Consider the following 25,242-nt stretch of genomic DNA (forward strand, 5'->3'; position numbering starts at 1 on the left):
CATTCGTTCCTGAAGTTAGCCAAGCCTCTGTCCAGCCTAAGCCCCCTGATTGTTGCAGCCAAGGAAGCCATCAAGAACAGCAGCCGCTAGGAGGCGCTGTGTGTCCACACACAGAGCTGGACACTGCTCCATGGGGTTGTGAGACAGGCAGCACAGGGATAAACAGTAACCAACCCCCCTGCTGCCTCATACAGAGGATGGACAGCTGGCCTACAGGGCCTCTCAGCGGCCGAGATGCTGCTACTGAATCACCTTCCTGCCTCCTCTTTTAGTCCGCCAGCATTCTGTACATGTGGAGCAGTCCATCGGTACTGTGTAAGTGTGTGTGTGTGTGTGTGTGTGTGTGTGTGTGTGTGTGTGTGTGTGTGTGTGTGTGTGTGTGTGTGTGTGTGTGTGTGTGTGTGTGTGTGTGTGTGTGTGTGTGTGTGTGTGTGTGTGTGTGTAAGCTTGTGTGTGTGTAAAGTGTGTGTGTGTAAGTGTGTGTGTCCTGTGAGGGGAGTAGATGCTCCTTAACAAAAACACAAAAAAAGAGAAAATACAAAGAAAAAACTTGTGCTCCTTTTCAAGAGGGAGAGATCCAGGAAGCATTGAGAGCTTGTGATTCCTTTCCTTTCCCTTTCCTTCCCTTTCTGTCCAGCGATCACCTCGGTTCCCTTTTCTTCTAGGTCTTTCCGATAAGGCCTCTCCTGCATTGAACATTTTACATGAGAGACAGACTCTGAGACTCGGGAACCGACATATGCCTGCATGACTTTGGCTCTGTGTAACCAACTTGCAACCTGCTCATCCTCTGCAGGTGTGTGTGTGTGTGTGTGTGTGTGTGTGTGTGTGTGTGTGTGTGTGTGTGTGTGTGTGTGTGTGTGTGTGTGTGTGTGTGTGTGTGTGTGTGTGTGTGTGTGTGTGTGTGTGTGTGTGTGTGTGTGTGTGTGCGTGTGTGTGATGTTCAGAGATCTGACATAGAGAATGTCTGGGCCAAGGCTGTAGTGGAGGCTGATTCAATCACTACTGCCTCTCGGATGGGCCACAGTGTGTTCACGTTTCCAAAGTCAAAAGCTTTGAAAACATTTTCCAGTTCTTCAAGTTCAAGTATGAGACCCATGTTATGAACTTACTACCTGTAGTTAGTTAAAATCGATTTAGTAAATTAATTTATTTGTAATTGTTTGTCCAGAGTCAATTTCCAATCAGAACGTCTGAGACGCGTCAGTTTCTGAAGGTGTCACAATCTACTGCAGGACACTAGACTGGACAGACTAGACTGGACAGACTAGACTGGACAGGACAGACTAGACTGGACAGACTAAACTGGACAGACTAGACTGGACAGGACAGACTAGACTGGACAGGACAGACTAGACTGGACAGACTAGCATGGACAGACAAGACAGGACAGGACAGACTAGACAGGACAGGACAGACTAGACTGGACAGGACAGACTAGACTGGACAGACTAGACAGGACAGGACAGACTAGACTGGACAGACTAGACTGGACAGGACAGACTAGACTGGACAGACTAGACTGGACAGGACAGACTAGACTGGACAGACTAGACTGGACAGGACAGACTAGACTGGACAGACTAGAATGGACAGACTAGACTGGACAGGACAGACTAGACTGGACAGACTAGACTGGACAGACTAGACTGGACAGGACAGACTAGACTGGACAGACTAGACTGGACAGGACAGACTAGACTGGACAGACTAGACTGGACAGGACAGACTAGACTGGACAGACTAGCATGGACAGACTAGACAGGACAGGACAGACTAGACTGGACAGACTAGACTGGACAGGACAGACTAGACTGGACAGACTAGACAGGACAGGACAGACTAGACTGGACAGACTAGACTGGACAGGACAGACTAGACTGGACAGACTAGACTGGACAGGACAGACTGGACAGGACAGACTAGACTGGACAGACTAGAATGGACAGACTAGACAGGACAGGATAGACTAGACTGGACAGACTAGAATGGACAGACTAGACAGGACAGGACAGACTAGACTGGAGAGACTAGACTGGACAGACTAGACTGGACAGACTAGACAGGACAGACTAGACTGGAGAGACTAGACTGGACAGACTAGACTGGACATGACAGACTAGACTGGACAGACTAGACAGGACAGACTAGACTGGACAGACTAGACTGGACAGACTAGACTGGACAGACTAGACTGTATTAGTGTCTATGTGAGGATAGCCTGCCAACAAAAATGAGCTTGAAAATATTTTTCAGTTTGCCAATGTTACCACTTGTTTCACATCAGTGAGCCTTACTTTTGCTTTAACCTCTGATCTGTGAATTTACCTAAATGTATCTGAAGCAGAAGCCATTTGTTCAAATGAGCACAATCCCTGAGTCTGTCTGTCTGTCTGTCTGTATGTCTGTCTGTCTGTCTGTCTGTCTCTCTCTCTCTCTCTCTCTCTCTCTCTCTCTCTCTCTCTCTCTCTCGCTCTCTCTCTGTCTCTCTCTGTCTGTCTTTGTCCATCCATGAGGAGTGTATATATAGTTTTTTTTATAGGATGCCGTTCTTTAGCTTCCTCAGCGTGAGTTAAGACTCATTACTCCAGTGTCTTGTCGCAGCTAAACTTTCCTAAGTACTGTGTGAGTTTAGTTGTATCTGTTTCTATGCGTTTCCGTGAGTTTTTAATGTGTGGCCGCAGATTGGTGGGTGTTAGTTAATCATTTGTCCATGAAAATGTTTTTGGATTGATGACTGAGTGCCATTGTATAATTGTAACCTATCTTACGGACCATTGAAAACAAGAGGATCACATTCCCCTTCACTCTGCCATTCCTACCATCCCATAGCAGAGGCTACTGGACAAGTACTCTGAAAAGCTCTCTCTCTACATAAATATAGACTGTTTCTTGATTCTTAATTCAATAGCTTACTTATAACCATCCCTGTGACATTCTCTGTCTGTTCCATAGTTGCCACAGTTTCCCTTAGGACTGTACTGAAGTCCAGACCTGGGACAGAGAGAGTAGGAGACAGGATAGACACTTGTCCTTGTGTTGTGTCTATAGCCCTGGTAGTGTGTGTGTGTGTGTGTGTGTGTGTGTGTGTGTGTGTGTGTGTGTGTGTGTGTGTGTGTGTGTGTGTGTGTGTGTGTGTGTGTGTGTGTGTGTGTGTGTGTGTGTGTGTGTGTGTGTGTGTGTGTGTGTGTGTGTGTGTGGATGACTGGGAGTGTATGCATGAGTGGCTGTGTGTACACGTGTGTGTGTGTGAGCACGTGTGTGTGTTTGTAAGCGAGAGAGCTACCTCAGCACTAGATGCCACTCCTGTTGTCCACCTTAACTCAGACGGTGAGGTGCAGGGTAGCTGCTCACTCGTACCACCACTGTAGGCTATACGTACTGTAGAAATGCAGGAGAGCCATTGCAAGGAGGACATGGCCGATTTCATGCATGGGAAGCAACACATGTTAATTCATTTTCCAAGTAGGCTAACATTGTTAGAATATGTGTGTATGTATGTAAATAAGATGGAAAAAATGCAATGACAATATTCAGGTTGCTCTATAGTAGGCCTATGTATTTGTAAATGGTTTGCACCCTGGAAATTGAACATGAAAATAAACATTGTCTAAACGCTCCTGGATGGACCAATCCTGCTTGGGCTGTGTCAGACAGTACTCCACCTGGACACAGAACCAATGGAAGCAGTCCTCTCTGTCTCCAGCACACCCATGGAGCCTGTCTGTCTGTCCGGAGCACGACTGCTGAGTGTGCCTGTGGCTGAGAGTATCAGGGACCTCACAGAGACGATCTGCCCTGTGACCTTTGGTCTCACCTATGTACCTGAACTATGAGCACAAAGATGAACTCTGGGACAGCTAGCGGCCCCCCGGCCTGCCCCACCCCGCCCCGCCGGTCCGCTCCTCTTCTGCGGTCGCTCCTGTACATTCCTCTCTTTTGAATGTGTAAACCTGTACACGTGGTGTGAAAATTCCTCTATAAATGTGTATCAAGAGAATGGAACAAAGACAAAAAAGCGTTTCTTTTTAAATTATTCCTATTATTATTCTACTATTATTATCATGTGGGTTTGTTAACCGCTGATCCGTCTGGTAAACCTCAGCAGGCCCCGTCTTTGGAAACAGACAGATGAGAAAACGCGACAGGGGAAAACTAAGGTTTCGGATAAGCTATTTTTAATTGTGGTTAAAGCTATAGACTTTTTTAAATTATGAATTGTGCATGGCTGTGTCTTGAGTGTAAAACAACAAAATACTGCAGTTTGGGAACTGGACTGAAATAAAATAAAAAATTAAAACATCATTGTAAATGAACTTTTTTGGTTTGAATAGATGTACTGTGACCTTTTAGTAGGGATTACCTGGCAAATCATTTTGAGCACGGGGAGTATGGTAGTTTAGACACATGTAGTATACCCTTTAGACATTTCAAGTTGCTCAGTGGAAGGACACAAATTGATGACCATAGTCCAAAACTTACACTGTAGACACTGTACATTCAGGTTATTCAAGACTTGACAATATTGTGTAGCAAAAACTGAAACCTTTTTCGTCTGTTTCTCAACAATATCAAAAGAGGCACATACATTCCTATATGATAACAAACATGTTATTAAAATGTATATGTTGCATCATTTTGTATACAGATACAACATGTGTATCACTTCAATGAGCTATTTTGTTTCATAGTGTATGGTTTAGCATAAAATAATTGCATTTTGTCTTGCTTCATGCTGACTTTTTCACATTCATTCAACCTTTCAAAAAGGCTTAACTTGTCTCTTTACAAAACACAAAGTAATGCAATAACAGTAAGAAAAAATGTACTCCGGAAGGCTTGAAGGTTCTTCTTGGTCAATGACAATGCCAAGTCCTTAAAAGAATTGATAGTCATTCTGACAACCAAATGATGTCTTGTAGTGATAAGCTCCTATCCAAAGTCTCCTTCTGGCGTTGTTGTTGCAAGGAAGAGGTGACAGAGTCTGGTATACATTGTCAATGTGACCCAGGTAGTAGTCAGCTGATCCAGGTCACATCTCTGTGAGCTCGGTGCAGGTGACGATGCGGAGGGTGATGGAGCCAGGCATCTCGTCGGCCTTGGCTCTGCCTCTTTTCCTTAGCTGGAGCCTCTGGGGTTTGGTGGAGTCTTTTAACGAGCCTGTCAGAACCACCTGGCCCAGGAACTGGTCCTTCACAGCGTTACTATTCCACACCTGGGGAAGAGGACAAGTAGGGAGGGGTAGACCAGGTAAGACCAAAGCATGAAAACTACACTAACACTAAGGACATCAAATGTACCAATTCATGAATCACTTCATCTTTAGTTCCCATTGGTATGTATGGCATTTGACACCTCTATATATTACCTCCACAGTGATTGGCTTCCTGGGCTTCTTTCTGTAGAAGATGGCTCTGGTCTCAAACACCGGGTCCAGGGTGTCTGCCTTAACTGTTGACCGGACTGAGCGGCCCTCACAGGACACAATCACATATGGATCTGCACCTGCACAATGACACAGTATGAACCAGCCATAAGGTCATGCTGAGTAAACTCTGATAATGTCTATTTCTGACTTGTGTTTCCCTGTAATGTATAGTATTCATTAGAGGTTGTGGAGCGTTCCCTAACCCCCTGTGCCGTCCTGGTTCTCCAGCCCCTCTGCTCCGTGGATGTAGATCTGGGACACAGCATGGGGGTAGCCAGTGACTGCACTCCAACACCTCATCCTGGGCTTGTGTTCTGTTAGCTCTCTGAGAGACAAAGGGAGATCATCACATACCTTTAAAGTACTGCTAAAAACTGCATCGACATCATACTAAAGTGTGTCATTACATCTAAATTGGGGCTCTTAGCTATGCAACAGGACTAGTTCCAGTACCTGCATCCTGAGTCTACATCAGTGTAAATGCGCAGCATGAACTCTCCCAGAATCTCCGGTTTTAAGGTGGAGGGGATGATGATGTAGCGACCCTTGGGGAGCGTGACCCTCGTGAACACCGTGCGGGCGTTGATGTACTTCGACGTTTGCACGTTCGTCTGGGTGATAATGTTATGCATGCGGTACTTTCTGTTTAGTTCCACCTTAAATCAGAAGAAACCATTTCTCACCATGATTGTTCCGCCAATGTTTGTTATTTCAGCTTGAACAGATTGATTTAGCGTTTCAATGGTAACACTTCATTTTAATTAAGGGGTCCTTATTACAGTGTGCTTACATATGTAATTACACTGTAACAAGTATTGTAGTTAATTGTAATAATTCATAGTTACACTGTAGTAACAACATGTATCTGGTGGTAATTGCAGTCTGTGATTACAGGAGTGTAACAATGAATGTTTGTTACCATAGCATCCAAAATCAACATATATCAGCCTGCACAAACCACATGATAAACAATATTTTACATTGTTAAATCATTTAATTGTGCATTTGACAATGGGTCAAGAACACACTTTTCCAGCTTACCAATGACCATCGAAGGTGATCATTTGCCCAATGTATGAAAATTGTAAACATAGTGCCCCACGGTGACGGTGGGGTTATGGTATAGGCTGGCATAAGCTATGGACGACGAACACAATTGCATTTTATCGATGGCAATTTGAATGCACAAGGTCCTGAGGCCCATTCTCGTGCCGTTCATCTGCCGCCATCACCTCATGTTTCAGCATGATAATGCACGGCCCCATGTTGCAAGGATCTTTACACAATTCCTGGAAGCTGAAAATGTCCCAGTTCTTCCAAGGCCTGCATGCTCACCAGACATGTCACCCATTGAGCATGTTTGGGATGCTCTGGATTGACTTGTACGACAGCGTGTTCCAGTTCCGGCCAATATCCAGCAACTTCACACAGGCATTGAAGAGTGGGACAACATTCCACAGGCCACAATCAACAGCCTGATCAACTACAGTATATGCAAAGGAGATGTCTCGCTGCATGAAACAAATGGTGGTCACACCAGATACTGACTGGTTTAATGATCCACGCTCCTACTTTTTTTAAAGGTACTGTATCAGTGACCAACAGATGCATTTCTGTATTCCCAGTCATGTGAAATCCATAGATTGGGGGCCTTATGAATTTATTTCAATTGACTGTTTTCCTTATATGAACTGTAACTCAGTAAAATATTTGTTATTATTGCATGTGTCACGGTCGTCCTCCTCTTCATCTGAAGAGGAGAGGCGAGAAGGATCGGAAGACCAATATGCGGCATGATATGTGTTCATGTTGAATGTTTTAATTAAAGAAAAAACTGAACACAGAAACACTATACAGAAACCAGTAAACAAAAATAACAACCGTGAAGCTAATGCGAGCTGCGCTGAAACAAGCCATCAACATAGACAATCACCCACTAACAAACAGTGCAACCCAGGCTACCTAAGTATGATTCTCAATCAGAGACAACTAATGACACCTGCCTCTGATTGAGATCCATACTAGGCCGAAACATAGAAATCCCAAATCATAGAAAATCAAACATAGACTGCCCACCCAACTCACGCCCTGACCATACTAAATAAATACAAAACAAAGGAAATAAAGGTCAGAACGTGACAGCATGTTGCATTTATATTGTTGTCCAATATAGTTACCATGTACAGAATAGACTTTCCATGCAATCTGTACATTTTGGGGGAATTAGCTAGCACACCACCTAATTGTCTATTCTTGACTAACTAGCTAGCTAACTACCTAAAGCTGGCAAATATGCTATGATCACTATTCGCTAGCTAACTAGATAGCCAACATTAGCTGGGCTCGATGGTCTTATCTTCCCTGAACCTTGTCCTCAGGGTAGCCGTACCGTAAGGGTATTACGTGAGACTCACCCAGCATGTTAACGTTAGCTTGCTGGCGAACTACTTGTGTCGACACAAGCACTATTATTGCTAGCTGTATAACACAACAACGAGCTAGGTAGCTAACTAGGCCTAGCTAGCTACAGTGCCTTCAGAAGGTATTCATACCCCTTGACTTATTCCACATTTCGTTGTGTTACAGCCTGATTTCAAAATGTATTAAGCATCTACACACAATACCCCTTAATGACAAAGTAAAAACATGATTTTAGATTTTTTTGTATTAAATGTATTGAAAATGAAATACAGAAATATCTCATTTACATAAGTATTCACACCCGAGGCAATACTTGTAGACGCAGCTGGGGGTCTTTCTGGGTAAATCTCTAAGAGCTTTCCACACCTGGATGAATGATTGTTGATCATTGCTAGACAACCATTTTCAGGTCTTGGCATAGATTTTCAAGTAGTTTTAAGTCAAAACTGTAACTCCGTCACTCAGGAATATTCACTGTCCTCTTGGTAAGCACGTCGTGTAGATTTGGCCTTGTATTTTAGGTTATTTTCCTGCTGAAAGGTGAATTCGTCTTCCAGAGTCTAGTGGAAAGAAGACTGAACCAGGTTTTCTTCTAGGATTTTTCCTGTGCTTAGCTCCATTCTGTTTCTTTTTAATCCTGAAAAACTCCCCAGTCCTTACCGAATACAAGCATACTCATAACATGATGCAGCCACCACTATGCTTTAAAATGTGTTTTATTGGATTTGTCCCAAACATAACACTTTGCATTCAGGACAAAAAGTTAATTGCTTTGCCACATTTTCTGCAGTATTACTTTAGTTCCTTGTTGCTAACAGAATGCATGTTTTTTTTTACATTTTATTCTGTACATGCTTCCTTTTTCTCCCTCTGTCAATTAGGTTAGTATTGTGGAGTAACTACAATGTTATTGATCCATCTTCAGTTTTCTCCTATCACAGCCATTAAACTCTGTAACAGTTTTAAAGTCACCGTTGGCCTGCTAGTGAAATCCCTGAGTTGTTTCCTTCCTCTCCTGCAACTGAGTTAGGAAGGATACCTGTATCTTTGTAGTGACTGGGTGTATTGAAGGCCATCCAAAGTGTAATTAATAACCTCGCCATGCTCAATGGGACATTCAATGTCTGTTTAAAATATTTTACCCATCTACCAACAGGTGCCCTTTGTAAAGCATTGGAAAACCTTCCTGTGGTTGAATCTGTGTTTGAAATTCACTGCTCGACTGAGGGAGCTTACAGATAATTGTACGTGTGGGGTACAGAGATGAGTTAATCATTAAAAAATCATATTAAACACTATTATTGCACACAGTGTCTATACAACTTATTATGTGACTTGTAAGCAACATTTTACTCCTGAACTGATTTAAGCTTGCCATAACAAAGAGGTTGAATACTTATTGACTCGAGACATTTCAGCTTTTCACTTTTGTAATTAATTTGTAAAAATGTTGAAAAAACATAATTACACTTTGACATTATGGGGTGTTGTGTGTGGACCAGTGACAAAAAAAAGCAAATTAATACATTTTAAATTCAGGCTGTAACACAACAAAATGCGGAAAAAGTCAAGGGGTGTGAATACTTTCTGAAGGCACTGTATACTACATATGCATAAACTATAGAAATGATGATGATAATTGGGGGTAATGTAGAGCGTCTATGCTAAATTGTCATACGTTCTTCTTCTCTACCACAGATTCCCACAAGGTATCAGACTCCAGGATGGGAAAGGAACAGATGAAGACAGTCAGACAGATTTCTATTGTTACTTGTAATGTTAAAAATAGCTAGCTATCTAGGCTACTCACCAAATTATATAAGCTTCAGATTTGAAAAACCACTAGATTAGTTATTTTTTATGTTATTGAGTAGTCCAAAAGCTTTGTTTAATCTAAATAATCAAAGTATTAATCTAACAATAAAAATCCTTATTATTTTGTTGCAGTAAAGTTGACTAAAGTAAAAGCTCATCTTTTGTTTGTAAGTATTTTTACTTGATAACAGGTAATGGGTAATTATAGTTACCTATGAGCAATTTCTATATAAAGTTACACTTCACTTTAAAAAGCAAAATCCTGTGTAACAACTAGGCCAACCTTGTACTCATGAACAGGGGTGCAACTTTCACTGGGGACAGGGGGGACACATTCTGAAATAACATTTTTTAAGATCCTTGATCAAGTACTGTATACAGTGCATTCGGAAAGTATTCAGACCCCTTTTTCAACATTTTGTTACGTAAAGCCTTATTCTAAAATGGATTCAATTATATTTTCCCTTTATCAATGTACACACAATACCCTACAATGACAAAGCAAAAACAGGTTTTTATAAATTTTAGCAAATTTATAAAAATGAAAACTTAATATCACATTTACATAAGTATTCAGACCCTTTACTCAGTACTTTGTTGAAGCATCTTTGGCAGTGATTACATCCTTGAGTCTTTTGGGTATGACACTACAAGCTTAGCACACCTGTATTTGGGGAGTTTCTCCCATTCTTCTCTACAGATCCTCTCAAGCTCTGTCAGGTTGGATGGGGAGTGTCTGGCTGGGCCACTCAAGGACATTCAGAGAACTTGTCCCAAAGCCACTCCTGCGTTGTCCTGTCTGTGTGCTTAGGGTCGTTGTCCTGTTGGAAGGTGAACCTTCACCCCAGTCTGAGGCCTCTCTGTACTTTGCTCCGTTCATCTTTCCCTCAATCCTGACTAGTCTTCCAGTCCCTGATGCTGAAAAACATCCCCACAGTGTGATGCTGCCACCACCATACCTCAGTTTAGGGATGGTGCCAGGTTTCACCCAGACATGATGCTTGGCATTCTGACCAAATAGTTCAATCTTGGTTTCATCAGACCAGAGAACCTTGTTGCTCATGGTCTGAAAGTCCTTTAGGTGCCTTTTGGCAAACTTCAAGCGGGCTGTCATGTGCCTTTTTCTTAGGAGTGGCTTGTGTCTAGCCACTCTACCATAAAGGCCTGATTGGTGGAGTGCTGCAGAGACGTTTGTCCTCCTGGAAGGCTCTCCCATCTCCACAAAGGAACTCTGGAGCTCTGTCAGAGCGACCATTGGGTTCTTGGTCACCTCCCAAGATTGCTCAGTTTGGCCGGGCAGCCAGGTCTGAAAGTCTTGGTGGTTCCAAACTTTTTCCATTTAAGAATGATGGAGGCCACTGTGTTCTTGGGGACATTCAATGCTGCAGCAATGTTTTGGTACCCTTCCCCAGATCTGTGCCTCGACACAATCCTGTCTCGGAGCTCTACTGACCTGTCTCGGAGCTCTACGGACAATCCCTTCCACCTCATGGCTTGATTTTTCCGCTGACATGCACTGTCAACTGTGGGACCTTACATAGACAGGTGTGTGCCTTTCCAAATCATGTTCAATCACTTGAATTTACAACAGGTGGACTCCAATCAAGTTGTAGAAACATCTCAAGGATGATCAATGGAAACAGGATGCACCTGAGCTCAATACTGAGTCTCATAGCAACGGATCTGAATACTTATGTAAATAGGGTATTCCTGTTTTTTTTGTATAAATTTGCAAACGTTTTTAAAAACCCTATTTTCCCTTTGTCATTATGGGGTATTTTGTGGAGCTTGATGAGGGAAAACGTTGTTTAATCAATTTTAGAATAAAGTTGTCATGTAACAAAATGTGGAAAAAGGTCTGAATACTTCCCGATGAGGGAAAACATGTTGTTTAATCAATTTTAGAAGAAAGTTGTCATGTAACAAAGTGTGGAAAAAGGTCTGAATACTTTCCGAATACACTGTGCTTTTTTACGTGTTATTTCTTACATTAGTTCTGGTCTGACTACGGAGACGGGCACATCGTGCCCCACTCCCTAGCATTCTTCTCGCCAATGTCCAGTCTCTTGACAACAAGGTTGATGAAATCCGAGCAAGGGTAGCATTCCAGAGGGACATCAGAGACTGTAACGTTCTTTGCTTCACGGAAACATGGCTCACAGGAGAGACGTTATCGGAGGCGGTGCAGCCAGCGGGTTTCTCCACGCATCGCGCCGACAGAAACAAACACCTTTCTGGTAAGAAGAGGGGCGGGGGCGTATGCCTTATGGCTAACGAGACGTGGTGTGATCACAGAAACATACAGGAACTCAAATCCTTCTGTTCACCTGATTTAGAATTCCTTGCAATCAAATGTAGACCGCATTATCTACCAAGAGAATTCTCTTCGATAATAATCACAGCCGTATATATTCCCCCCCAAGCAGACACATCGATGGCTCTGAACAAACTTTATTTGACTCTTTGCAAACTGGAATCCATACATCCTGAGGCTGCATTCATTGTAGCTGGGGATTTTAACAAGGCTAATCTGAAAACAAGACTCCCTAAATTGTATCAGCATATCGATTGCGCCACCAGGGCTGGCAAAACCTTGGATCATTGTTATTCTAACTTCCGCGACGCATATAAGGCCCTGCCCCGCCCTCCTTTCAGAAAAGCTGACCACGACTCCATTTTGCTGATCCCTGCCTACAGACAGAAACTAAAACAAGAAGCTCCCACGCTGAGGTCTGTCCAACGCTGGTACGACCAAGCTGATTCCACACTCCAAGACTGCTTCCATCACGTGGACTGGGACATGTTTCGCATCCAGGAAATGAGCAGGATTTTTGAGGCTCCGTTTTCCATTGTCTCCTTATATGGCTGTGAATGCGAGAGGAATGAGTCTGCCCTTTCTGTCGCTTTCCCCAAGGTGTCTGCAGCATTGTGACGTATTTGTAGGCATATCATTGGAAGATTGACCATAAGAGACCACATTTATTGCGTCACTGAAAAGTTTGGACGTTGTTGGTGACTGAAATTTTCGGTTACAAAAGGGAGCGATTTTTACACAAAGATTCTTTCAGGAAAAACTGAACATGCTATGTAATGTGAAAACACAAAAGGTAAATGATTTTATTTATTTGGCGAAAATGTTGCTAAGTTAAATGCTACCAAAACTAAAGCTTAGACAATAACATTGACGAATACGCTGATTCGGTGTGCGAGTTCATTAGAACGTGCGTTGAAGATGTCGTTCCCATAGCAACGATTAAAACATTCCCTAACCAGAAACCGTGGATTGGTGGCAGCATTCGCGTGAAACTGAAAGCGCAAACCACTGCTTTTAATCAGGGCAAGGTCACTGGTAACATGACTGAATACAAACAGTGCAGCTTTTCCCTCCGCAAGGCTATCAAACAAGCTAAGCGTCAGTATAGAGACAAAGTAAATCTCAATTCAACGGCTCAGACACAAGAGGTATGTGGCAGGGTCTACAGTCAATCACGGACTACAAGAAGAAATCCAGCCCAGTCACGGACCAGGATGTCTTGCTCCCAGGCAGACTAAATAACTTTTTTATTTCAAACTATTTTACATGCCATTTGACAAACTTTTTTAACAAAAAAATGCTGAAAAGTCTCTCCTTCACTGCAAGTAAAACATTTAAACAGTTAAGGTGAGTAAAACCGTGTTAACCTCTCGCAAGGCTGCAAGCCCAGTCGGCATCCCCAGCCGCGCCCTCAGAGCATGCGCAGACCAGCTGGCTGGTGTGTTTAAGGACATATTCAATCAATCCCTATACCAGTTTTGTTCCCACATGTTTCGAGAGGGCCACCATTGTTCCTGTTCCCAAGAAAGCTAAGGTAACTGAGCTAAACAGCTCCGCCCCGTAGCACTCACTTCCGTCATCATGAAGTGCTTTGAGAGACTAGTCAAGGACCATATCACCTCCACCCTACCTTCCACCCTAGACCCACTCCAATTTGCTTACCGCCCAAATGGTCCACAGACTTGGCCATTCTCAACCACACTGCACACTGCCCTAAACCATCTGGACAAGAGGAATACCTATGTGAGAATGCTGTTCATCGATGTTTTGGATCAACACCATAGTACCCTGGAAGACAAAGCTCGAGACCCTGGGTCTCACCCCGTCCTGTGCAACTGGGTACTGGACTTCCTGTTTTCTTGGGCCGCCCCCAGGTGGTGAGGGTAGGCAACAACATCTCCTCCCGCTGATCCTCAACACTGGGGCCCCATCAATTTTAACCAGCCCTTCCTGTACTCCCTGTTCAACGAAAAGCAAGCACGCCCAACTCAATCATCAAGTTTGCGGACAACACAACAGTGGTAGGTTTGATTAGTGAGGACGGCCTACAGGAGGAGGTGAGGGCCCTGGAGTGTGGTGTCAGGACATAACCTCACACTCAACGTCAACAAAACTAAGGAGATGATTGTGGACTTCAGGAAACAGCAGAGGGAACACCCCCCTATCCACATCGATGAAACAGTAGTGGAGTTTGTCACAGACAAACTAAATTGGTCCACTCACACAGACAGCATCGTGAAGAAGGCGCAGCAGCGCCTCTTCAACCTCAGGAGGCTGAAGAAATTCGGCTTGTCACCAAAAACACTCACAAACTTCTTCAGATGCACAATCGAGAGCATCCTGGCGGGCTGTATCACCGCCTGGACGGCAACTGCTCCGCCCACAACCGTAAGGCCTCCAGAGGGTAGTGAGGTCTGTAGATCACCGGGGGCAAACTACCTGCCATCCAGGACACCTACACCACCCGATGTTACAGGAAGGCCATAAAGATCATTGACAACACCCACCCTGAGCCACTGCCTGTTTCACCACTATCATCCAGAAGGCGAAGTCAGTACAGGTTCAAAGCTGGGACCGAGAGACTGAAAAACAGCTTCTATCTCAAGGCCATCAGACTGTTAAACAGCAACCACTAACATTGAGTGGATGCTGCCAACACACTGACTCAACTCCAGCCACTTCAATAATGGGAATTGATGGGAAAGGATGTAAAATATATTACTAGCCACTTTAAACAATGCTACCTAATATAATGTTTACATACCCTACATTATTCATCTCATATGTATACGTATATACTGTACTCTATATCATCTACTGCATCCTTAATGTAATACATGTATCACTAGTCACTTTAACTATGCCACTTTGTTTACATACTTATCTCATATGTACAGTGCCTTGCGAAAGTATTCGGCCCCCTTGAACTTTGCGACCTTTTGCCACATTTCAGGCTTCAAACATAAAGATATAAAACTGTATTTTTTTGTGAAGAATCAACAACAAGTGGGACACAATCATGAAGGACATTTATTGGATATTTCAAACTTTTTTAACAAATCAAAAACTGAAAAATTCGTGCAAAATTATTCAGCCCTCATTTCACAAATGCTGCAAAACAGCTCCATCAACCTCATTGAGCTCTGTTTTCAAGGAGGAATCCTCAGTCTGCAAAACAATTCTGCAAGGAGGATGTTTGATGCCTGAAATGTGGCAAAAGGTCGCAAAGTTCAAATAATACTTTGCAAGGCACTGTATATACTGTTTACCATCTACTGCAAAGTTATCTTTCGCAAGGCACTGTATATACTGTACTCGATACCATCTACTGTATCTTGCCTGCGGCTCTGCACCATCACTCATTCATATCTTTATGTACATATTCTTTATCCCCTTACACTGTGTATAAGAAATTCGTTTTGGAATTGTTAGTTAGATTACTTGTTGGTTATTACTGCATTGTCGGAACTAGAAGCACAAGCATTTCGCTACACTCGCATTAACATCTGCTAACCATGTGTATGTGACAAATAAAATTTGATTTGATTTGAGTACACATTAACTACAAGATATGCTTCATTTTAAGTAGCTAAATCCTGTGTAACACCTAGTAATTGCGTTGTACTTATGCATGTATTACATGTACTCTGTGGTGTACTAGTTGGTTTAGTTTCTCACTTGGATGGCAAGGAGGATCAGATTTTCATAATCGGTAATGTACACAGTAATTATAAGTACTTTATTTAATATAATCTGGGATGACACCCATATGGTAGACCCCAGTCAGTGAGGTTGACCTATATCTTATCTGTTTTAGTAAACTCAATCAAGTTACAATTAACTGCAATACTTGTTACAGTGTAAGTACACATGTAATTACACTGTAATAAGAAGCCCTTAAAATGAAGTGTTACCGAATAATTTCGTGATTACAGGTCTCGTAGGAAGTTCTTGTCCCAGGCATGAACTGGCCAATGTGGCCATTATTGGTCATGTCTACCCATTATTATAAACACCCACTGGCTGATTTGCTGTTTGTTCAACGGATGAAGAGAGAAAAAGGAAATTCCATTGATTTAGCCAAATTCTTGTAGAGATGGGGAAGCCAAACATGTAGCACAGAGAACTTCTCCTCTAAAATAAACTGCAGTTGGACCACCGCCCCACGCCCCAGACATACACCCTGTCCTTTGGACAAACCCTCACTGACCCAGTCTCTCACCCCAGTCCCACTGCAGTCAATCTAAGAGGGTGTTAATATGAACTACCTTGAAGATGGCGAAGCCAATGGTGAGGTTCTCTCCTTGGCCGATACGTCTGTGGATCTTCATATCTCTCTGCTGTAGGGAGATCAGAACCTCATCCATCTCCTTGGTCATGTCAAACAGGTACTGAGGGTTCTGTAGGAAGGTCTGTTTGTAGTTCATGCAGCCACCACAGCGGTTGTGCAGGGGCTCTGAATGCTTGGTCCAACTCCCGAAATGCACCACTTCGTGCCATGTCTTGTGGATGGTGAGCAGAGAGGTGTTGATGAGATGACACACATCTGCATCCGTGAAGTACTTACACCAGTCTGTAAACGCCATCCTATGGAGATAAAACAGAGAGAGAGACACACACAAATTAAGACTGGTAGATACCATAAAACTTCAATCAAACGCAGTCCATTTTGATAGCTGGGCAACAGCATACATTTCAGCAAATAAACACCGGTTTCAAATAAATGCTGGGTCTAAATGAATTGTTTACTAGGTTTCCATGGATTATCATGATTTTTTTTTAGGTTTAATGTTTTATTTGTTACAATAAATAATTCAGGAATGAATTTAAATAATTATGGAAATCTGTTTTTACACAGATTATTAATTGTATTGACCAGATACTCAAGTGGCCGCTCTAACAATGAAAATAAGTGTCTTCAAAAATGGAAGGCAGTCAGAAGGAGTCAAGATCAGGTGGGACCATTCTAGCCAATGAGAGCGCAGATATGTGTGTGAACAACTAATCTAACGTAGAATGCATAAAGGTAACCCCTTGACAAGTAAAATAAACAAATGTTCAGGGAAGTTCTGTTCTGCACTGTTCAACCAATCCAGTAACTGTGGAGGAGTTAAGATGGAGTGTCGCCTTGTTAACGTTCCAAAGTGGAAATCGTGTCACAGGCTCTTTTTCCATTTCACCTGAAAACTGTAACATCCGGTTATTGAGGACTCGGCAGAGGCTCGTGAACATCAGGCACAACTCTGATGTAAAGTACTTTTTCTCAAAGTTGCCGGGATGTCACGTGTCCTACTTATATCAGCACTCTCGCAACAACCTAAGCATTACAAACAGTGTAGTTATTCCTCCGCAAGGCAATCAAACAAGCTAAGTGTCAGTATAGAGACAAAGTAGAGTCGCAATTCAATTGCTCAGACACGAGAGCTTTGTGGAAGGGTCTACAGTCTATCACTGACTACAAAAAGAAAACCAGCCCTGTCGCGGACACCGATGTCTTGCTCCCAGACAAACTAAACAACTTCTTTGCTCGCTTTGTGGGCAATACAGTGCCACCGACACGGCCCGCTACCAAGACCTGTGGGCTTTCCTTCACCGCAGCCAACGTGAGTAAATCATTTAAATGTGTTAAACCTCGCAAGGCTGCCGGCCCAGACAGCATCCCTAGTCTCGTCCTCAGGGCATGCGTAGACCAGCTGGCTGGTGTGTTTATGGACATATTCAATCAATTCCTATCCCAGTCTGCTGTTCCCACATGTTTCAAGAGGGCCACCATTGTTACTGTTCCCAAGAAAGCTAAGGTAACTACATCTATCGCCCCGTAGCACTCATTTCTGTCATCATGAAGTGCTTTGAGAGACTAGTCAAGTATCATATCACCTCCACCCTACCTGACACCATAGACGCACTTCAATTTGCTTACCGCCCCAATAGGTCCACAGACGACGCAATTGCAATCACACTGCACACTGCCCTAACCCATCTGGACAAGAGGAGTACCTATGTAAGAATGCTGTTCATCAACTACAGCTCAGCATTTAACACCAAAATATCCTCCAAACTCATCATTAAGCTTGAGACCCTGGGTCTCGACCCCGCCCTGTGCAACTGGGTCCTGGACTTTCTGACAGGACGCCCCCAGGTGGTGAGGGTAGGAAACAACATCTCCACCCCGCTGATCCTCAACACTGGGGCCCCACAAGGGTGTGTTCTCGGCCCTCTCCTGTACTCCCTGTTCACCCATGATTGTGTGACCATGCACGCCTCCAACTCAATCATCAAGTTTGCAGACGACACTACAGTGGTAGGCTTGATTACCAACAACAACAAGACGGCCTACAGGGAGGAGGTGAGGGCCCTCGGACTGTGGTGTCAGGAAAATAAACTCACACTCAACTTCAACAAAACGAAGGAGATGATCGTGGACTTCAGGAAACAGTAGAGGGAGCACCCCCCTATCCACATCGATGGGACAGTAGTGGAGAAGGTGGAACGTTTTAAGATCCTCGGCGTACACATCACGAACAAACTGAAATGGTCCACCCATACAGACAGCGTGGTGAAGAAGGCGCAACAGTGCCTCTTCAACCTCAGGAGGCTGAAGAAATTTGGCTTGTCACCAAAAACACTCACAAACGTTTACAGATGCACAATCGAGTGCATCCTGTATCACCACCTGGTACGGCATCTGCTCCGCCCACAAACGTAAGCCACTCCAGAGGGTAGTGAGGTCTGCACAACGCATCATCGGGGGCAAACTACCTGCCCTTCCAGGACACCCACACCATCCGATGTCACAGGAAGGCCAAAAAGATCATCAAGTACAACAATCACCCGAGCCACTGCCTGTTCACACCGCTATCATCCAGAAGGCGAGGTCAGTACAGGTGCATCAAAGTTGGGAACGAGGGACTGAAAAACAGCTTCTATCTCAAGGCCATCAGACTGTTAATCAGCCATCACTAACATTGAGTGGCTGCTGCCAACATACTGCCTCAAATCTCTAGCCACTTTAATAATAAAAAATTGCATGTAATAAATGTATCACTAGTCACTTTAAACAATGCCACTTTATATAATGTTTACATACCCTACATTACTCATCTCATATGTATATACTGTACTCTATACCATCTACTGCATCTTGCCTTTGCCGTTTGGCCATCGCACATCCATTTATTTATATGTACATATTCTATTCATTCCTTTACACTTGTGTGTAAAATGTAGTTGTGAAATTGTTAGATTACTTGTACTTGTAGATATTACTGTATGGTCAGAACTAGAAGCACGAGCATTTTGCTACACTCGCATTAACATCTGCTAACCATGTGTATGTGACCAATACAATTTGATTTGAATACTTCTGTTTGAGCAAATAAGCCATACAAAAACATGCACAAAAACAGTCAACAGCGTTGGGATTACAGACCCCTTGAAATCGGTCAATCGCCCTCTAGTGGCAAAAGTAAAAACTGACAAAACCACAAAAAAATATATATTTTTGAAGAAATAGAGGCATACTGAGACAAAAAAAACGTGATACAGTGTACAAATGATAACACATTAGTGCAGGAAATTAAGAATTTTTATAAAATGATGGAAGTGAATGCTGGTATTAAACAATTAAATATGGCAAACGAGAAAAAGCTGTGTGATTTAAGGAAATAGACATCTGGCTCAAATAGAAGTCTGTCTCTAAAAAGTGCCTGTTGTGTTGATTTAAGCAAATAAACACCCCGGGCTATTAATTGAAATTTTACGGTAGATAAACCACTATCTAGTGTGCTGAACAGAAGAGATAATAGTCTTTAATTGTTTTGTTTACACTCACCAGAACTCCCCGTCGTTTTCTACTGTGATGCCAAGCTTATCCCTCTCCATGCTGCCAACCCTTTCCCACTCTGCTGAGCTGAAGTGAGGAGGGGGAGAGACAACAGGAAAGATGGAGAATGAAACAATGAGTTGATGTGTTCACTTGGGCACTGAAGTGTGGAGAGGTTGAACTGCATGTGAGCGGGGAGGATAAAGGCTCCATGTCCTCCACACCTGTCACTCCAGGCTCCGTTCCACTCAGTCTTTCCCCAGGGGTTTCTCATGCGGATCAGGGGGATGGTCTTGTTCTGGAAGTAGGCCATCAGACCGTGGCCCAACCGTACTTTCTTCACTGCAGTCACTGAGTAGGCATGGCCCTTCACTAGCCCGCACGCCATCCAAGCCTCGATTTCAGAAGGAGACGCCTAAGAGTGTGACAAACACATTAGTCAGTCACTTCCCACTGGGCACACACTGGTTGAATAAATGTTGTTTCACCCTAATTTGTCAACATCCTGTGACATGGAATCAATGTGGAAAATACATTGGATTTAAAAAAGTAATTAACCAGTACGGTTTTTAATATAATTTCAACCAGGCTTGTAAACATTGAAATTAGGGTACTCTCTGTGCGACTTAAAGTGGTCCTATGGACAGATACTGAAATCTCCGCTGTGGAGCTTTGCAGCTAAGTTGAAGATTTACCATAATTTCAATATTTACAACGCTGGTTGAAATGAGAAACTGTACTGGTTGATGACTTTTTTCAAATCCAATGTATTTTCCACGTTGATTCCACATCACAATACGTTGAAACAACATTGATTTAATCAGTGTTTGCCCAGTGTGTTCTGTCCCTGTGACAGTTACCTGTGACTATATACAGTGTGCTGACCAATTGAAAACGATCAATTGAGAAGACAGACCTTGATGGAGCAGCTAATGATTCCACCCCTGTCGTAGACTTTGAGCAAGTCCTCAAACAGGTTGTCTATTTTCTCCTGGTCTTTGTGGAAAACTTCCGCCTCCAGGTTAATGGCCTCTGTCACGGCTCCACTGAAATCAACAACCGCATCACCAGTGTTGCCCCCATCCAGCGACTCATAGCAGCCAGAGAGCCTGGAGACAAGAGGAGAGAGAGGAGAGACAGACGAGGACACAGAGAGGTCAGAGGGCAAAAAAGGGTAGTTGAAAGGTGGGTTGAGCAATGTTTAGAGTATACTGACTTGGCATAGGCTTTTTCAAGCAGGGCACTCCAGAACTCGTTGTTGAGTTTGGAGTGGCAGTAGATGAGCTCTCTGTTGATGGTGGGCAGGCGATCATCCACCACCACATCCACCCACTCCCCAAACACCCAGAACTGGAAGTGGAAGATACCAGCGTAGTTCTCCGGGTGCTTAGAGTCCCATTCCTGCTCCTTCCAGTCAGGGATGACCTGTCAACACACAGGGCTTCACGGTGAACCACATGTCTAGTCAAATGTTAATAGTTTTAAACTTGGGTGGGAATATTGGCGAGTGCTTATTTTCCTAGCCAGGTTCATTTGAATATAAGGAAAATATTAATGTTGCTGAGGGATAGTAGGGTGATTTAAGAAGGAAATATGACACTGTTTTCCATTCAATGACAGTAAAAAGCCCCTCAGGTGAATTCCTCTCATCAACTATGTTAATTAAACTGAGTCAGGTATCAACAGTTTGGAATGACATAGATACCCATCCACATACTTCACATACATTACGTATGTGTTCCTTCCCAAACAGCACCATGTATATCCCCATAAGGGGACTAAAGGGAACGAATACACACGGAAATCCACATACAGTCTTCTCTTGCAACGCTCATCTCAGACTGTGACCAGACAGGAGGAAATCAAACTCACCTTCTGCCAGAGGTCTGTTTTCAGTGCCAAGCAGGAGCACGCCGCCACAAACCAGCAGTTACCCACACGGCCCTGGTTCAGGTCATGGGAGCTGATGCCCTCCACAAACAGATGAGGCTCGTCGCTGATTTCCTGTACCGACAGGTGGATTTGGAAAATGCAAATACTTCTTAGAATGTGCTCAGTCATTATGCTTGTAACAATATTTTTACTTACCAAATAGTTCTGGCTTTGAACATGTTTGGTTTTAAAAATGAGTTGGAACTCTTGAGGTGTTGTGCTTGTGTGATAAATGAGAAATTGTCATTTCTCTTCTTGTCACTTGAGCTCTTGAGCAACGTACCATATAATGCACAGATAAGGGAATACATTCATTTTACAGGAATGCTATAACTCTGTCATCCACCACTGAACAGAATGGCAGTGAATCAACCTTAGATTTAAAAAAATTATCTGACACTATTGAAACATATACTATATTTCTCACACACTATGTAAAGTATACATTTCGAGACCATTCCCAGTAACACCCTCACCCCAATTTCACACCACAGTTTGTTGTTTGTTACCACCATGACCATTGTGGATGACATGACATTCACCATGACATACATCGCCAAGGCCAGCGTTGTTGTTCCTTATGGACAACTTTTAACACAATCCTCAGAGACAACCACTCAACAGGAATTAACCTTTGAAGTGCTCCATCACAAAATGTTGTATGAGCAAACAACACCTTCCACAATACCTTTATGTGGCTAAATATAACACAATAATACTGTTTGTACATCAATGCCAGAGGTCTTGTAAAAGTCTTGTCAAAGCCAGAACGTATGAAAGTTCAATCATAAACATGACATCATTGGTTTCAATATTGCACCAGAGGAAGGTCAAGACCTGGTCCCAGACAGCAGTCTATAGCACTCTGATAAGCTTTAATTTGACTAACATCAAACATCAACCTATAAATTGGTGTTTTAAGCAATAACATTTCTCCCAAAACTATGAGGAAAAACATGAGCAATACAAATTGTGACATTCTATTTCCTGTTTTATGTTTTTGCATGCAGACAGTGCCTGCAGACTCTGCTTTTTGTATTACATATAAAATAATAAAGCACAGGTTTATTTTTCTCTTGGTCAAATCTGCTCACTGGTCAGGTATCTGCTCAGGTGACTGCTCAGGTATCTGCTCAGGTGACTGCTCAGGTATCTGCTCAGGTGACTGCTCAGGTATCTGCTCAGGTGACTGCTCAGGTATCTGCTCAGGTATCTGCTCAGGTGACTGCTCAGGTATCTGCTCAGGTATCTGCTCAGGTGACTGCTCAGGTATCTGCTCAGGTGACTGCTCAGGTATCTGCTCAGGTGACTGCTCAGATGAATCCAAAATCAAATAGAAAAGTTTAGAATGAGTCAAGTGCTCTGTTTAGTCGTCTCAGTCACTCACCCGTGGTCTCTTCCACTCCACCATACCAGGAGGTGGTTTCCTGTAAAACAGGGATGCGTTGGTGACAGGAAACTCTGGATCCTCAAACAGTTTCTTGTCCTCCAGACATTCCTTCTTCAGCTCCGAGTAATGCTGGTTCTTGTATGAAGTGGCCGTGGAGAACATGGTTCAGACGCTGCAATCTCCAAACTGCAAACTGACCACAGAAGAAGACGTCATGTTACTTTATAGGCAGACTATCTGGAGAGTCCTTGTCAGTTGAGGGTCTGTCATTGTTCACCTTTGACTCTGGGTGTCTGGACAAGAGCTCAGCATACCGTGCACTAATACACCCCATAAATCCCAGACTAGCTCTTTCTTGGAAAATGTTGTAATGGCATTTTTTCCTTTGAATCATCATTGTTTGGACATAGTCTCCAAGGCAAACTCCCACAGGGCAAACAATTGGTCTCAGGATAAATACATCCAATACCCAATATGCTAACTATTGTGCATATTTTAATAAATGGAAGCAAAAACAGTCTTCTACAAACAAAATCTACGAACAAGTACTCTACATCACTTTCAAAGTTAGGGTCAACCATGGATTTTACTGTACTCTACTGAACATATTTCCTTAAATATCTTTTTATTGTGTGCTTTTACCAGGTACTGCTGGAATGTCTAGCAATTTCATGCACATCTTTGTGTGAGAAATTTAAAGTGGTAACTCAAAACATTTCTAAACTATTTCTAAAGCATAAATAGCGCTCACTTTAGATTAAGGGCTGAAAAGATGCTCTTTCAAAATGGCTTGTAAATGATTTATTACGGACCCTTAAAAATAAAGTGTTACCAAAACAGCAAAAGGCTCAACTTTTACTGGTTTTGAGATGGAAACATCGCATGTGTGCCAAGTTTTTAGACGAAAAACATCTGTTCAAAACATCTTCTGTCCTCTGGGAATATTATGATTTTCTAACTCTTTGACTGGTACAGCGCACTTTACCCCATCACCCTGACCCCTGACCACAGAGGTCAAACTCTTTATAAACAAGATTAGATCTGATATTGTGACTGTCTGCCACTGCAGTCACGTCCTTTTGCTGTCTGCCATGAATAACACAGACACAAATCATTCCATTTTGTGGTCACCGGAGCGCAATCAAGCTCTAAACTCCCAGTGAGTTGTCGATAATTACGTTTCCCAAAAACATTACACACTTTAGAAAATGCCTATCAGAGTGAAGCCCATTAGTATCACAGTGAGATTCAGTTCATGATAATGCTGTCATGAGGGTGATGACAGTTCATTATCATCATGTCCAACATGTCCAAGCTACCTTCAGTTTTCAGACAGAACATCAAGCAGAAAAGCCCCCACATTCAATACACTAGAATAATTAGTGGAATAAATGACTCTGTCCTTCTCTCTCTCTCCTGTACACTGTCTCTCTCGTTCCTTCACACTCAGAACAGCCACATTGTACATTGACTGCATGTATCTTCCTCAAACTAAGACAAAGAAAGCAAAGAGATACTTAAATATATGCAGGTGGCTAATTGTATTATTTATATTATAAACGTTTGTCATCGTGAATCTTGCCCTGGAGGCAGAACTGAGCAATTTCCACTAGATGGGCCAGCTGCAAAGTCTAGATTGTCTATATAGTAAACATTCATGATAACAAACATTTAATTTAAGGTTAGGCATTAGGGTTAGCAGTGTAGTTAAGGTTAGGGTTAGGTTTAAAGTTTTATGACTTTGTGGCTGTGCCAGCTAGTGACCATGAACCCTGCAGAGATGCCTCCAGGGCAAGACACATGAGAATAAATGACAACCTGTGTCACGCCCTGACCATAGTAACCTGTTTACTCTCTGTGTTGGTTGGGGTGTGATAGTGACTAGGTTGGGTCATCTAGGTTTTTTGTATGTCTATGTTGGCCTGATATGGTTCCCAATCAGAGACAGCTGTTTATCGTTGTCTCTGATTGGGGATCATATTTACGTAGCCATTTCCTCATTTGTATTTGTGGGATCTTGTCTATGGATAGTTGCCTGTGTGCACCAGTAGCTTCACGTTTCATTTGTGCTTGTTTGTTTTGTTTTGCTGAGTTTCGATTTATTAAAAATATGTGGAACT

At 42.9% G+C, this 25,242-nt stretch overlaps 2 protein-coding genes across 5 annotated transcripts in view; one reads left to right on the forward strand and one right to left on the reverse strand.

The window, feature by feature from the left end:
- LOC135550378 (serine/threonine-protein kinase PAK 3) overlaps nucleotides 1–4,305 on the forward strand; it is a 56,893-nt gene extending 52,588 nt beyond the window's left edge. For all 4 annotated transcript variants that reach the window (XM_064981108.1, XM_064981109.1, XM_064981110.1 and 1 more), the window contains one exon: nucleotides 1–4,305. In XM_064981108.1, coding sequence (XP_064837180.1) covers nucleotides 1–90 — 90 coding nt within the window. In that variant the 3' untranslated portion in view covers nucleotides 91–4,305.
- The window catches only part of LOC135550377 (calpain-5-like), a 27,990-nt gene continuing 7,051 nt past the window's right edge, over nucleotides 4,304–25,242 (reverse strand). Inside the window, exons 2-12 of the mRNA XM_064981107.1 lie at nucleotides 23,120–23,315; nucleotides 21,673–21,804; nucleotides 21,017–21,225; nucleotides 20,717–20,909; nucleotides 20,025–20,215; nucleotides 19,810–19,887; nucleotides 16,247–16,565; nucleotides 5,882–6,084; nucleotides 5,632–5,753; nucleotides 5,369–5,505; nucleotides 4,304–5,215 (exon numbers count right to left, since the gene is read on the reverse strand). Coding sequence (XP_064837179.1) covers nucleotides 5,033–5,215; nucleotides 5,369–5,505; nucleotides 5,632–5,753; nucleotides 5,882–6,084; nucleotides 16,247–16,565; nucleotides 19,810–19,887; nucleotides 20,025–20,215; nucleotides 20,717–20,909; nucleotides 21,017–21,225; nucleotides 21,673–21,804; nucleotides 23,120–23,284 — 1,932 coding nt within the window. The 5' untranslated portion in view covers nucleotides 23,285–23,315 and the 3' untranslated portion in view covers nucleotides 4,304–5,032. The remainder of the gene's footprint in view (nucleotides 5,216–5,368; nucleotides 5,506–5,631; nucleotides 5,754–5,881; nucleotides 6,085–16,246; nucleotides 16,566–19,809; nucleotides 19,888–20,024; nucleotides 20,216–20,716; nucleotides 20,910–21,016; nucleotides 21,226–21,672; nucleotides 21,805–23,119; nucleotides 23,316–25,242) is intronic.

This window comes from Oncorhynchus masou, chromosome 12, assembly GCF_036934945.1.
Source record: "Oncorhynchus masou masou isolate Uvic2021 chromosome 12, UVic_Omas_1.1, whole genome shotgun sequence".
In the NCBI taxonomy this organism is placed as follows: domain Eukaryota; kingdom Metazoa; phylum Chordata; class Actinopteri; order Salmoniformes; family Salmonidae; genus Oncorhynchus; species Oncorhynchus masou.